Genomic DNA, 13,920 nt, shown 5'->3' on the forward strand with positions numbered 1-13,920 from the left:
ACCCAAAGCAGTGGAAACACCAATAAACGTTACTAAATACAAGGCCTAATCATGGTGACCCCTTACAATTGAACACACTCAAACAGGTGCTGTTATCTCAACAGGAGTTGATAACCAAGTGTGTAAAAGGAACCAGTAAAAGATACTCTTAAACTGAATGAGTTAATGTTGACGTAATGTTTCAGCTATGTATACCTGATGTTTTCACACTTGCATTCACTGGTCTTGCAGCTGCAGCGACCATCTGCTCTCGCCGTGTATCTTGGTAGCTCATCTTACTGATGTATTCAATTGCAGCCTCTATGCTGCGGCTGTTGGTCTGCTTGAGAGCTCGTACTACCATGTCCTAGAAATGATCAAATGCAGTTGGTGAAAAACACTTTGCATCTAAAACTCTTTGGATGATTTTATCAATACATTTTAAAAATGTATCCAAGGATTTAAGAAATAAATAGTCCAAATATATTAAAACAGTCAACAGTAGCAATCAAGATTCTTTTAAATAAATGGTGTTTGCCCTCATATTCTTGCCACCTGGAGACCAAAACTGCAGCATTGTCTCTCTTTCTGGTCACCGTACTTTAGGAAGTAGTACTGTGAGGGCCCTTGAGAGGGTGCCAAGGAGATTTGCCAGAATGGCTCCTTGATTAAGGTTTTAGCTACAAGGTTAGGTTCAAGAAGCTGGGATTGTTCCACTTGGATCAAAGGAAATTGATGGGAGGTTTAAGAGGTGTGCAAGAGATGACAGGTTTAAATGAGGCGAAGAAAAACTGATGTTACAAGGACTGGGGGGTGGGAAGCAGATTTACGATTAGGCAAGAGATGCGGCGGCGGCGGATTTTTTATGCGGCAGGTGGTAATAACCTAGGACTCACTGTCTATGAGGATGGTGGAAGCAAAGATGGTTAATGGTTTCAAAGGGAAATTAGATGTAGTTAAGAGAAGTAAATTTGCAGAACTACATTGGGGAAAGGAGTAACAGAACTACAGAGTCAGTACAGACATGATGGGCTGAATGGCCTTCTGTGCTGTAATGATGCTATGAACTCCTGCCTGGTCATGACTAGGTATAGTCAGTGTTGCATCCAGTGCTGATTTCTCTCAATCACTTAAACTTGCTCTCCACTTCATTTTCTCGCAGTGTTTAAAGCCTGGCTGTTACCTGGATTGAATTTCACTCACCACTGGTTCTACCCACTTACAAACACTTTGATTCTTTGTTAATTCCTTAGCTGTTTCACAAGGATTTACTGCCCCTAGTTTAGTTATCAACTGAAAATGTGATCAACTTGTGCTTCTGAATCCAGATCAGTTAGGTAAGTGAGAAGAAAAGAACCAACTTCTTCACCAACAATGCTTTGTTATGCAGCCACATTCCTGTGGAACTTTGATGAAGTTTTGTGGAATTTTAAGTATTTGATACAAGGGGAATTCCCAGTGTCGATGCTGGACATCCCCTTCTCGGCATGCCAACATCGATCCGACAGGTTCTGCCAATTCTGACTCTAAAAGATATCTGAGTGAAAATAATGCAAAGGGAAATCGGGAGAGATTTCTGTGTTTAGATAAAGTATGTTTTAAATGAACAAGGAGTTAGGCAGTACTGGAACCAGTCCTAGGAAATGAGCAAGTAGAACCTGGAAGTATGCCAAACATGTAAAAAAAAATCACTGACCATAACATACTAATGAAATGAAAATTGAAAACAGTAAAGCAGTGGAAAGTTAGTCTGGAAAAAGTTATTTCAATTCAATAAAAATTACTAATCCAGATAAATTCAACTGAAAATTTAGCCAAGTATGCACAAAAAACAGGAACTGTTCCAACAGGGAATGATTAAGTAGAGATTATCTGGAGTTCCTTAGATTAGTACAGAAATTAAACTGAGATTTGAAAATACTAACAAAGAAAATCAAGCAGAGCATACAAAATTAAAGCATGGATTAATCTACAATAGACAAGAGATTTTGTGGATGGTGAAAGATTAAGAGGGTATGAAGGAAAAGAGAAACTGTTTCTTCTTGGTGGGAAAACGCCAAAACAAGAGCCCTAACCTGCACATCTTTGGACTGTGGGAGAAAGCTGGAGCATCTGGACGAAACCCAGGTGGGGAGAAAATGCAATCTCCGCACAGAGAGTGACCCAAGGCATGTATCAAAGCTGGGTCCCTGGTGCTGTGAGGCAACAGTGCTAACCACTGTGCCAATGCATGGTAGAACAAGATCAAGAGCTGAATAGCCTCCTCCTGTTCAATGTCCTTAACACAAAACAGTAGTTCAATGAGTTGGATTAGCAACTGCGCTTCATAATTTTTGAACTAAAGGCAATGTTAGCTAACTTTGATGATCATAATTTTTTTTAAAAATTCCTCTGATGAGCAGTCAGTGCTTAGGAATTCAACAATCTATAGTTCCATTCAATGTTCAATAAGTTACAAATTTACAGGCAGTAGATATTCTAACGGTTCAACTTCACGTCATTCTCTTCCTTTCTCTCTCGTCATCTTACAAATTTTTGAACGCTGCCTGCTGATTGTGATTAACTTCAGGTGCCACACACACACACACAGAGCTTTTTGAAAAGGATTCAACCTAGCATCACTGTCCCCAGAACAGCATATAGATCGTCCATCCGCATCTTTAAATTATCTCAACCTTTGAAACACCTGGACTACCAAATTCAGACTGAAGCCAGCCAAGTCACCAACCTCCACAAACTTCATTTTACTGGATTTTAACTTCCTTTATCTATCATTCCCCACTCTATAATTCACGTGAGCAAGAGTGTGCATAGTTTATTATTTTTCTTAAATCAAGCTAAGGACAATAAAAGCTATCCTTTGTCAAAACTCTAGAGGACTTGCCCGATCATGTGTGGAGTATATAAACACACTCAGATTGGCAAGCATATCCATTGAAACAAAAAAAACCTGATGTGGTCAAACAAGGATAGGGAAAAGATGCGAACCAACCCTCCTAACCTGGTTGTAACACAAAACACAAAGTGACAGTTTTAAAAAGCATTCAGATAGTTACATAGGTAAGATGGGTATAGAGGGATACGGGCCAAAACGTGGGCAACTGGGTCCAGCTTAATGGTAAACAAAAAGGCAGCATGGACATGTTGGGCTGAAGGGCCTGTTTCCATGATGTAAACCTCTATGACTCTGACTATGCTGAACAAAGTGGTATTTACCCTTTCTCTTGTAGGCCATATACATTAATGTCCCAGTTCATCCATCTTTGCCTGGCTAAAAACCAAAATCACTTTGCTTCCATTATAAACTGACTTCCCCAATAAAAAAGGGATTGAGATAAAGATCAACCTTTGATCACACCTTCAGCTGTAGCAAGCATTAGTTTGCTAAGTGACCAAAGTTACGAACTTGAATGAGACCGACACCTCCCAAGTCAGCTAGGGGTGACCATTCTGAACAACTACTTGTCTGTTCTGCCAATCCTCGATGCTTTGAATGGAACTCATTCCAGCACTGAAGATGCAAAAAGCACTGGTTGCAATGAATTCTGATCGCCTCATAATCCAAGAAGGCTCGCCAAATCTTAAATGAAACAAACACTTTCAAGGATTAAAAATAATCTCAAAATATTACAAAAAGCCAACACTATTTTGTGCCTTTTTACAATTGACTCAAAATTATAAAACAAGCTTTGCAATTGAACATAGAAGTTCAGAGCAGGAGAAGGCCATTTAGCCCTTCAACTCAGCTCCGCCATTCATTACGGCCATGGCTGATCATCCAACTCAATAGCTTAATCCTGCTTTTTCCCCATAACCTTTGATCCCATTCGCCCTAAGTGCTATACTAGCTGCCTCAATGTTTTGGCATCAACTACTTCCTGTGGTAATGAATTCCACAGGCTCACCACTCTTTGGGTGAAGAAATGTCTCCTCACCTCTCTCCTAAATGATGTAACCTGAATCCTCAGACTGTGATCTCTGGTTCTGGATTCCCTCACCATCAGGAACATCCTCCCTGCATTTACCATGTCTAGTCCTGGTAGAATTTTATAAGCCTCTATGAGATTCCCCCCTCATACGTCTGAACTTCATCAAAAACAAGCCTAACCTAGTCAATCTCCCCTCATACATCTGTCTCGCCATCCCTGGAATCAGCCTGGTAAACATTTGCTGCACTCCCTCAAGAGCCAGAACATCCTTCCTCAGGAACGGAGACCAAAACTGAACACAATACTCTAGATGTGGCCTCAATAAGGCCCTGTATAATTGCAACAACACATCCCTGTTCCTGTACTCAAAACCTCTTGCAATGAAGGCCGACATGCCATTTGTCTTCTTTACCACATGCTTACCTTCAATGACTGGTGCACAAAGACACCCAGGTTCCATTGCACACACCCCTCTCCCAATTTACAGCCAGATAGCAATCTGCCTTCTCATTTTTGCTTCCAAAGTGAATAATCTCAGATTTATCCAAATTATGCTGCATCTGCTATTGATTTGCCCACTCACCTAACCTGTCCAGATCATTCAGAAGGATCTCTGCATCTGCGTCAGAGTTCACCCTCCCACCCAACTTTACTGTAGAGAGATAGAAAAGAAACGGGCTATATAAGAAATTCAGACTCTGCTAGGGTTTTTGTTTAATCAACTTAGATGTAGAATTTACTTTCTCAATGGGGAGCAAGTTTGTTAGTAATTGTAATGAGGTGTTTTAAATACTTTGTAGTTTTGAAGGTACATGTAATACCTGCAATTAGTCCATACATATAAATGTACCTTTTATACATTTTTTAAAATTAAACAAAGAAACTTTAATGCACAGTTAGTGTCCCTTTGATACCAAATATATGTTACATACATTCCTTTAAAGCACTCAACTGTTGGAATTACAAGGCCATAAAAGAGACTTAATTGCCTCACCAGACACCTTATCAGAAACAACTGATACAAGAGTGAGTTTTAATGAAGCTGCCTTCGCAGTTTCTAATCAAAACAGAGTCAGAAAGATATTAATGTCTTAGCTAATGAAAAAGTAATGGTGGGGGACTTAGTGGGAACTGACAAGAATTAATGGTAACATGATAATCCTTGAAACTGTAGGTAGCGATAAAAAGCTCAGTCATTGAATTGATAAGCAATACATACATGTGTTTCATTATGTTGGCAAAAACCAAAACTTATCAGGGCTATAACTGGGAAATTTGCTGACGGCAAGATGAGTTGACCACATCCCTTAAAAATTCAGTTAACTTCACTGACAAGGCCAGAAAATACTAATGGCTTTCGTAGGCCCCCTTTACCAATTAAAGGATGCCCACGTGAGACTGTTTTAGCGAAGATGCTTTGCGAGGCTGCATCTAAAATAGAGACACGATGTCTGACTTAGAGACCAGAGGACAGGCTTAGGGATGATATATTGGGGTATCATGATCTCATAGATTAGGGTGGTTCCATATTTTTTCTATTGGATCTATTGGTCATTTGTAACACTTCTGATTGGATTGTGTCCAATTAACTGTGAGCTGCAGAACTGTATTAATCAGGATGATTTTCTTTGGCCTTTTGAGTGATGTTTCGACTCATTGTGCCGAGAACCAAACTTTGAGATGTTACATTTTGTTCCCTCATCCAAATCATTTATATTATGAATAGCTGGGGTCCCAGCACCGATCCCTAAGGCACCCCATTAATTATTGTATACCAATTCGAAATTCCTACTCTTTGTTTCCTCTCTGCCAACCAGTTTTCTATCCATCTCAATACACTTCTCCCAATCCCATGCTCTTTAATCTTGCATGATAATGTCTTGTGTAGGACTTTGTCAAACACTTTCTGAAAGTCCAAATATACCATATCTGATTTCCCCTTGTCAACTCTACTAGTTACATCTTCAAAGAATTCCAACAGATGTGTCAAGCATGATTCCCCATTCATAAATCCATGCTGACTTTGTCTACTCCTGCCACTGCTTTCTAAATACTCTGCTGTAAAGTCCTTGATAATGAATTTGAGAATTTTCCCCACGACCGATGTTAAGCTTACTGGTCTATAATTCTCTTGTTTCTCTTTACCTTCTTTTTTGAGTACTGGAATGACATTAGCTACCTCCAATCTACAGGGACTGTTCCAGAGTCTATAGAATTCCGGAAGACGACCGCCAAAAACATTCCATCAATGATCACAAAGACCAGCCTAGTTCCTGGTTAAATGTGTATTCAGGATGTTTCACACTTGGGGATATATACTGTTTACTGACAAACATGGGCAAAACATGACCTCCTACCATCTTAAGCAGCAGAAATAATTAAATAACTTATCAGCATACCTTCATTAAAAGCTGCTTATAAGGGCTGTTAACATTTTGAACAGGAACAACTAGGAGCAGTATCAGCACTCAAACATGCATCAGGGAACACTGTGGTGGAAATGATCTTGTTCCACCAACAGGGGAGAAAAACATTTTGTCGCTGGAATGAACCTGCACAAGGACCACTCCAACCTTCATGTGAAGGCAGGACAGTGGTAGAGTTAACTACTAACTCACTTGCCCAGAACTACAACACATTAAAAACAATGTAAACTGAGAAAATGGATTATGGATGTTGCAGCAGCAATTTTTACTGTGACTAGATGGGTCACTGGAGAATGCAACTTCCATAATCTGCTGTTTCTATTTAATTTTTTTGATGTTGCAGATTTAGGCAAATTCCATTGGATGTTAGCAACACACGATTCCTGGGCTTCTGGCACAACAGCTTTGCCTTCATGTACCCGGATGGCCCTGGTGCCAAAAGACATTTATATTAAAAATGTGATGCAACTGCAGCAGTCTGCAATGAATGACATTCACCTAACACAAATGTGTCCTTTATTAACATTTTGCAACAATCATATTCTGAGAGGGCATAGTGGGAAAATTCTTGCTTCAATAGTATGTTTAATGGACAATTAATATGCATTTGCTGGAAATTCTCCAAAATAATGGAGAAGCCAAGAGTGAGTTGTCACTTCAGGTAAGCAAACAGTCGAGTGGTATAAATCGACCAAAATGATTCACAATGTATGGCATATTTCTGAATTTCCTGCACTTACTGGCCAGTTGGCATTTAATAATGCATGCATTGTTAACATGTCATTCTAAAGACTTAGCACCTTGGCAAATGTTAACATAGAATTTAGCAATCTGTAAGGAATTTGCAATATAGCTTGCATTGCAGCCTAAGTGGATTGAATCCAAGGTGTTCCATTTAAATAGATCTCACCTCATCAAACCCTGCAGTTACTAAATCCTGTAACATCTGCTTGTTTACATCGGCGGATCCACGGACTGATGAACTGTACTCATTTGAAAATGGCAACAAGGAATTCCGAATCTCCTGCAGGGCTTTTTGGTAAGTTACGAATTTAAGAGCATTCCGACCCTGTTGTCTTGAATCTTCAGTGCCCAATTTCATCATACTTTGATCAGTGCTCCCAGCATCTCCTGATGGTTTGGGTAAATGCCTGAGACTCTCTCGGATTTCCTGCAACATCTGGCGGCTACTCCCAGAAAAGTTGCTGGCAGGGAATGTTTTTGGCCTCATTTGTCTATGTCCATCAGGCTTCTCTCCCCTCTTCATGAAGGTGTCAGAAAAAACCAACCACTCTTGGCTCATTTACATAAGTGAAATTTCAGCAATTTACAGGTGGCCTTGGGCTTCTGTGTCAGATATCTGAGACTCTCAACTGCAAGTTTGTTGTTCTGCTCATTTGTGTATTTGCACAATCCAGTTATCTGTAACAAAAAAATGCATTAAATGATACAATTTAACCCAGAAATAAAATTATTACACAAATGCTTACCATACAAGGCACTAAGTATCTGAATTAAAAACTTTAATACAGAACCAAAAAGTCAAACAGATTTCCACAAAGAAATAAGTCACAATCCATAACTATCATGAATTTTTGCTTCTTTGGAGAAAGTATTTCATGTTTTAAGATATGTCAAACAGTAACCTGCCTAATATTGCCACGTATACTTTCTAGCAATGAATCTTATATTACAACTGGAGCAGAAATGTTGCTTTTTTTTACCCCTGTGAAATTCAAGGAACTGAAGCTAAGTGAAGCCTATATTCACTCCCCAGGATTAACTAATATAGCATACGTCAGGGACTCAAGGTTCAGTACTACACCAACAGGGAAACAATTCTGCACTAGGCAATACACCATTCATAATATATCATGAAATTAATACACAAAATGATTAGGAAATCAAAAATAATTTCCCAGTTTCGCAAATGTACCATCAGACTGGGGATAGGATGGTCTTTGTATATAAACAAACTACATAAGCTGACCTTTTCATTAATAATACTTTTCCAACGCACTAGCTACAATTAATATGAAACTACAAAGATTTAAGAACAGGGTTATCATGGAAGAAGACTTTCAGATGTAAAAATATTATCCCACCTTGAACACCCAGTAATCTAATAGGCTCCTCAACATTTATTGCAGTTCACCATATCTATACATGCTGCGTATCATATGGGAAGACAGCACATGCAAACATGTTAACACAAAATAGTTTCCCACTGTTCTCTATCTTTATCAGGGAATAGGAGGCTCACTTACTTCTCACAAGGCTTTTGTCAGTATCACATACGTCATGCTATGAAATATGGATTGTTATCTGCAAATCCAATTGTACTCAAAGGTACGTTTTTTGCAAGCTGTGTACAAAGCAAAGTAGGCAACATTTACACAGTTGTTCAAATAATGTAAGTTTATTGCTTTTTCCAAATCTTTGGAAAAACGTTTGAAGGTTAGTTTCACATTAAACACTGGTTCAAACTTGTATGTCTGTCACTGAGAAACACAGTGGTTAGCACTGATGCCTCACAACACCAGGGATCTGGGTTCAATTCCTCGCTTGGATCACTATCTGTGCTGTGTCTGCACGGATTTCCTCCCACAGGCCGAAAGACGTGGTTAAATGCATTGGCCATACTAATTCTCTCTGGGTACCCAAACAGGCGTCGGAGTGTGACGACTAGGGGATTTTCACAGTAACTTCATTGCAGTGTTACTTGGGTCCCTAAGAAATAAACTTTAAAAAGAGTGCAGTAGTTGTGATTGTTCTTGGAGCAAAGAAAGTGAAAAAGATTTGTTCCCGTTGCAAACAGAAATCGCAACCAGAAGACAAAGATTTGAAATAATTCACAAAAGAATTGAAGGGTGAAATAGGGTGTGATTTACACTGAGATACGATACTCTGGAACGTGCTGCCTGAAATGATAACTTTCAAAGGGGCAAATTCATGGTAGGGAAATATCTGCAGAGCTGAGGGATGGGCAGAAGCTGTGAGTAATTAGTACAGTAACACTGGTTTGTTAATTCAAAGGGACCAAACTGCTGCCCCAGGTAATCCATACTCTGGCTTTTTACAGTACACCCAAACTCTAGGCACCCAACCTGCAGTATTTTTGGAGCGGGAGGCTTGGTCGGGGCTGCCGGCCCGCAGTGGGAGGCCTGGGCCCTGGGCCCGCGGTGGGAAGCCGGGCCCCGGGGTGGGAGACTGGGCCTCAGTCCCTTCCTCACGATCCCACCTTTAGGCCCCACGGCCATTTTAGGCTCCGATCTTCTTGCCAACTCATCGCCCACTACGCCACCACCGGCCCGGGATCCGCTGCCCGAGGGCCGGCTATAGGAAGGCTGACACTACCGCTGTCTAACACACCCTCTCCCAATCGCCCGGAGCGCCGCTCCCCCCGGGTGTACCTACCCCCCGGACAGCCCAGGCCTGCAATGGCCGCTCCGACCCGATCCTCCTCAGATCCTCTCGCGGGAGCAGGGCAAGTTCTCAGCCTGCGTTCGCGCCGTCTCTGGCCTGGAGGAGTTACTACATGATGTGGAGATGCTGACGTTGGACCGGGGTAACCACGGTAAGCAGTCTCACAACACCCGGTTAAACTCCAACAGGTTTATTTGGTAGCAAACGCCAGTAGCTTCCGAAAGCTAGAGGCGTTTGCTACCAAATAAACCTGTTGGATTTTAACCTGGTGTTGTGAGACTTCTTACTGGAATTACTGCAACTAGTCCAACCTCATCAAACAGCCATTGTGCTGCTGTACCTTCATATTTCACTACAGTCTGCAGCCTCTCCCCTAGTTTTAAAGAATATTTATTCGTGTCACAACTAGCTTACATTACTTAGTAACTTGCATAGTAACTGCAATGAAGTTACCATGAAAATCCTCTAATTGCTACATTCCAGTGCCTGTTCGGGTACACTGAGGGAGAATTTAGCACGGCCAATGCACCTAACCTGCACATCTTTGGACTGTGGGAGGAAAATGGAGCACCTGGAGGAAACCCATGCAGACACGGGGAGAACATGCAGACTCCGCACAGTGACCCAAGCTGGGAATTGAACCCAGGTCCCTGGCACTGTGAGGCGGCAGTGCTAACTGTTGTGCTTGCTGCTACGCATTCATATTTCACTACATTCTGCGCCCTCCTTTCCTTCTCCCCCACGTACTCAATGAACAGTATGCTTTGTCTGTATAGCACTCAAGAAAGAATACTTTTAATTGACAATAATAAAAACTCAGATTTGTTGTTCTTTCTCTTCTGCACAGTGAGGTTTTTTTTTCCTGGAGCACCACTCTGTATCAAACATATCCAGGAGTCTATCTCACTCTTACCACCTCACTGATGTGTTGAATGTGCCTTACTTGACCATCAGGTACTGGGGTGAGACTCAAACCCAGAGTTTCTGACTCAGATACAGAAAAACTATTCACTATACCACCTCAGATTCATACTTACCTGTGTAAATTTGTAGCACTACATATATCTGGTTACACTTTGTTTCACATATCCACAAATAAGATTGAAGGAGTTCTGCAATCAGTGTAGTACTGAGGGATTTGATTTGATTTATTATCAACACATGTATTGGTATGCAGTGAAAAGTATTGTTTCTTGCCCACTACACAGGGAGTGCTGCACTGTCAAGAGATTCTGGTAAGACATTGAACCAGAGCCCTGTCAGCCCTCTCAGGATCTGTAAAATCCCATGGCATATTTTGAGGAAGAACAGGATAGTTTTACTTGGTGTCATCACCAATGTTTAAGCCGCAACCAAATGCAGGAAAGCAAATGATCTTATCATGATCACATCGTTGTCTGTGGGATTTGCTGTGCAAATTATCTGCCACATTACAGTAGTATTACTCTTCAAAAGTACTTCATTTGCTGTACTTTGAGACGTTTGGAGGATGCAAAAAGACACGATATAATTGTAAGTCTTTAATATATTTAGAATATTATGTATCACCATAGCACATTCAAAGCCATATACAACACTGTATGCATGAAGTAAATTCTAATTTTTTTCACGGAATAGGGGTGGGGAGTGGGAAGGTGCATTCTTTAGGGTTGGTAGAACATAGAAAAATAGAAACTAGAAGCAGGATTAGGTCATTCAGCCCTTTGAACCTACTCCACCATTCATTACGATCATGGCCGATCATCAAATTCAGTATCCCGATCCCTTTAGCTGCCAGAACTGTATCTAATTCCTTCTTGAAATCTGGCCTCAACTACTTTCTGTGGCAGTGAATTCCACACAATCACCAGTCTCTAGATGAAGAAATTTCTCCTTATCTCAGTTTTAAAAGGTTTATCCCTTATCCTCAAACTATGACCCCCTAGTTCTGAACTATTGGGAACTTTCCTTCTGAAACTATCCAGTTAGAATTTTATAAATTTCTGTGAGATCTCCTCTCACCCTTCTAAACAACAAGTCTAAACTTTTTGCACATCTCAAACCCCTTTGAAAGGTGAGCCTTGAATTGCTATAGTCCATGTGGTGTGGTTAGGGAGTTCCAGGATTTTAATTCAGTAATTGTGGATCTTCCACCATTGAATAGGACTGGGATGGACAGATTTTTGAGTGTCTCTGAGGATCAAGGAATTTGGAGAGAGAGCAGCATATTGGAGTTGAAGCCCCAAGATCAGCCATGATCATATTGATCGATCTACACGGTTTACTTCTGCTCCAATCTCTTATGCTCAATAGGACTTCTTCAGAACTCAAATTTAATATTGGATATTTAAGGTGATGAATAAGGTGCCAATCAACTGGGCTGCTTTGCCCTGAATGGCAAATGGCAATATTGGATTTGTTCCCCTATTAGGGGACAGGACATTCCTGAACAATTTTCCACATCATCAGGTAGATGCTAGTATTATGGAACAGCTTGGCTAAGGTTGCGGCTAATTTTGAATACAAGTCTTTGGTATTACTGCCAGAATTTCAACAGGGACCATAACCTTTGCAGTATCCAGCACTACTTTTTGATGTGGCGTGAATCCATTTTCACTTATATTTTATCAGTCACCCCTTAGCCATTGGCCTTTTCAGCCTTGATAAAGAGTATCAATAGGTTGTTATGTTTTTTGAGTCTTACTAAAGACTAAGAATGTATGTCCTACTTTTTTCGTAAGGAGATGGAGGAAGACTTGACATCACAGATAATTGGCAGTGCCATCAATGGTACAGCCCAAAGATGCATGCTATCATCATGGTAGCACAATGGTTAGCACTGCTTCACTGCTCCAGGATCCTGGGTTCAATTCCCAGCTCAGGTCACTGTCTGTGTGGAGTTTGCACATTCTTCTTGTTTCTGCATAGGTTTCCTCTGGGTACTCCACTTTCCTCCCACAGTCCAAAGACATGCGGGGTTAGGTTGATTGGCTATGCTAAGAAATTGCCCTTTAGTGTCCAGGGATGCTTAGGTTAGAGGGGTTAGTGGGTATAATACGTAGGTAGGGCCTGGGTGGGATTGTGTTTGGTGCAGACTCGATTTGCCGAAGGGCCTCTTTCTGCACTGTAGGGTTCTATGATTCTGTGTGCAGATATCATGTTTATTTTAACTTCTGTTACTTGTTGCTGCTCTTTGGAGATTGCATGGCTGGCTAGTAGGGCACACACAGGGATTGTGATGTCCAAGTTTTGCCACAGCAGCATGCATCAAGCTCCATGAACCTGCTGGCCTTCGCTTTTCCTTCTCTTCCTTTTTTTTATTCAGTCATGGGCATCACTGACTTTAATAGCTCAATCTACATCACCTCATGTAGCACATGAAAACTAACCATCTGGGTGAGCAATTGGAGACTGACGTAATTGCGCTTTCCAAAAGAAAACAATCTATTTAAGCAAACATGGCAAATTGTTTGCTCTTTAAGTGCAGTCACTGTTATGTAGTCAAACATAGCAGCCAATGTGTTTCAAAATCCAACAAGCAGAAAGGATATATAACCAGTTTTTGGTGGTGTTGAACAAGACACCAAGATACCCGTCTTCACATAAATTTGTGTCTATCCAGCTGCCTGAATGACACCGCCAACAACGTAAACAATAATTTCAGCCTAGTCCATAAACTTGGGCTTATCCAAAAGTGTTCAAATTCCTCACAGACTAAAACCTTCAGAATTCTGTGTTCCTCCAACTTGGTACTCTTGTGTTCCTTACTTCCTTCACCTCACCACTGGCAGTTGTATCTTCAGTCATCTAGGGCCCAAGTTCTAGACTTCTCTTCTTAAACCTGATTCACTCGTTTAAAACACTCCTTAAAAAAAAACATTTTTTGGTCACTTGTCCTAATGCTTACTCCTTTTGAGTTGTGTCAATTTTTACTTTCAGATTGTGCTTTTCATGAAGTATTTTGGTACTTTTTACTGCATAAAAGGTACTATATGAATGCAAACTTGTAGACTATCTGTTCAAGTCCTAAAATGCATTTTAAACCAATGATGTTGTTGTCTCAGAGGCAAGAATGTTCTCACTTTTGCCAAAGGCCCAATAAGGGCAATTTTGCGACCAGTTAAATCAATGGCCAGAAAACTCCAGCATGTCCAAACTTTCAATATGCACCCCCTGTTCTT

The 13,920-nt window shown here is 40.8% G+C and overlaps 1 protein-coding gene across 2 annotated transcripts in view; it reads right to left on the reverse strand.

Moving 5' to 3' along the window:
* The window catches only part of lats1 (large tumor suppressor kinase 1), a 41,002-nt gene extending 31,190 nt beyond the window's left edge, over window positions 1–9,812 (reverse strand). The window contains exons 1-4 of one of the 2 annotated variants that reach the window (XM_080191929.1): window positions 9,752–9,809; window positions 8,602–8,699; window positions 7,245–7,756; window positions 196–346 (exon numbers count right to left, since the gene is read on the reverse strand). In XM_080191929.1, coding sequence (XP_080048055.1) covers window positions 196–346; window positions 7,245–7,637 — 544 coding nt within the window. In that variant the 5' untranslated portion in view covers window positions 7,638–7,756; window positions 8,602–8,699; window positions 9,752–9,809. Of the gene's footprint in view, window positions 1–195; window positions 347–7,244; window positions 7,757–8,601; window positions 8,700–9,751 lie in introns of both variants that reach the window. The other variant, XM_080191930.1, reaches the window with a different exon arrangement.
* Between the last annotated feature and the right edge of the window lie 4,108 nt (window positions 9,813–13,920).

Source organism: Carcharhinus amblyrhynchos, chromosome 7, assembly GCF_965287045.1.
Source record: "Carcharhinus amblyrhynchos chromosome 7, sCarAmb.v2.hapA, whole genome shotgun sequence".
Classification (NCBI taxonomy): Eukaryota; Metazoa; Chordata; class Chondrichthyes; order Carcharhiniformes; family Carcharhinidae; genus Carcharhinus; species Carcharhinus amblyrhynchos.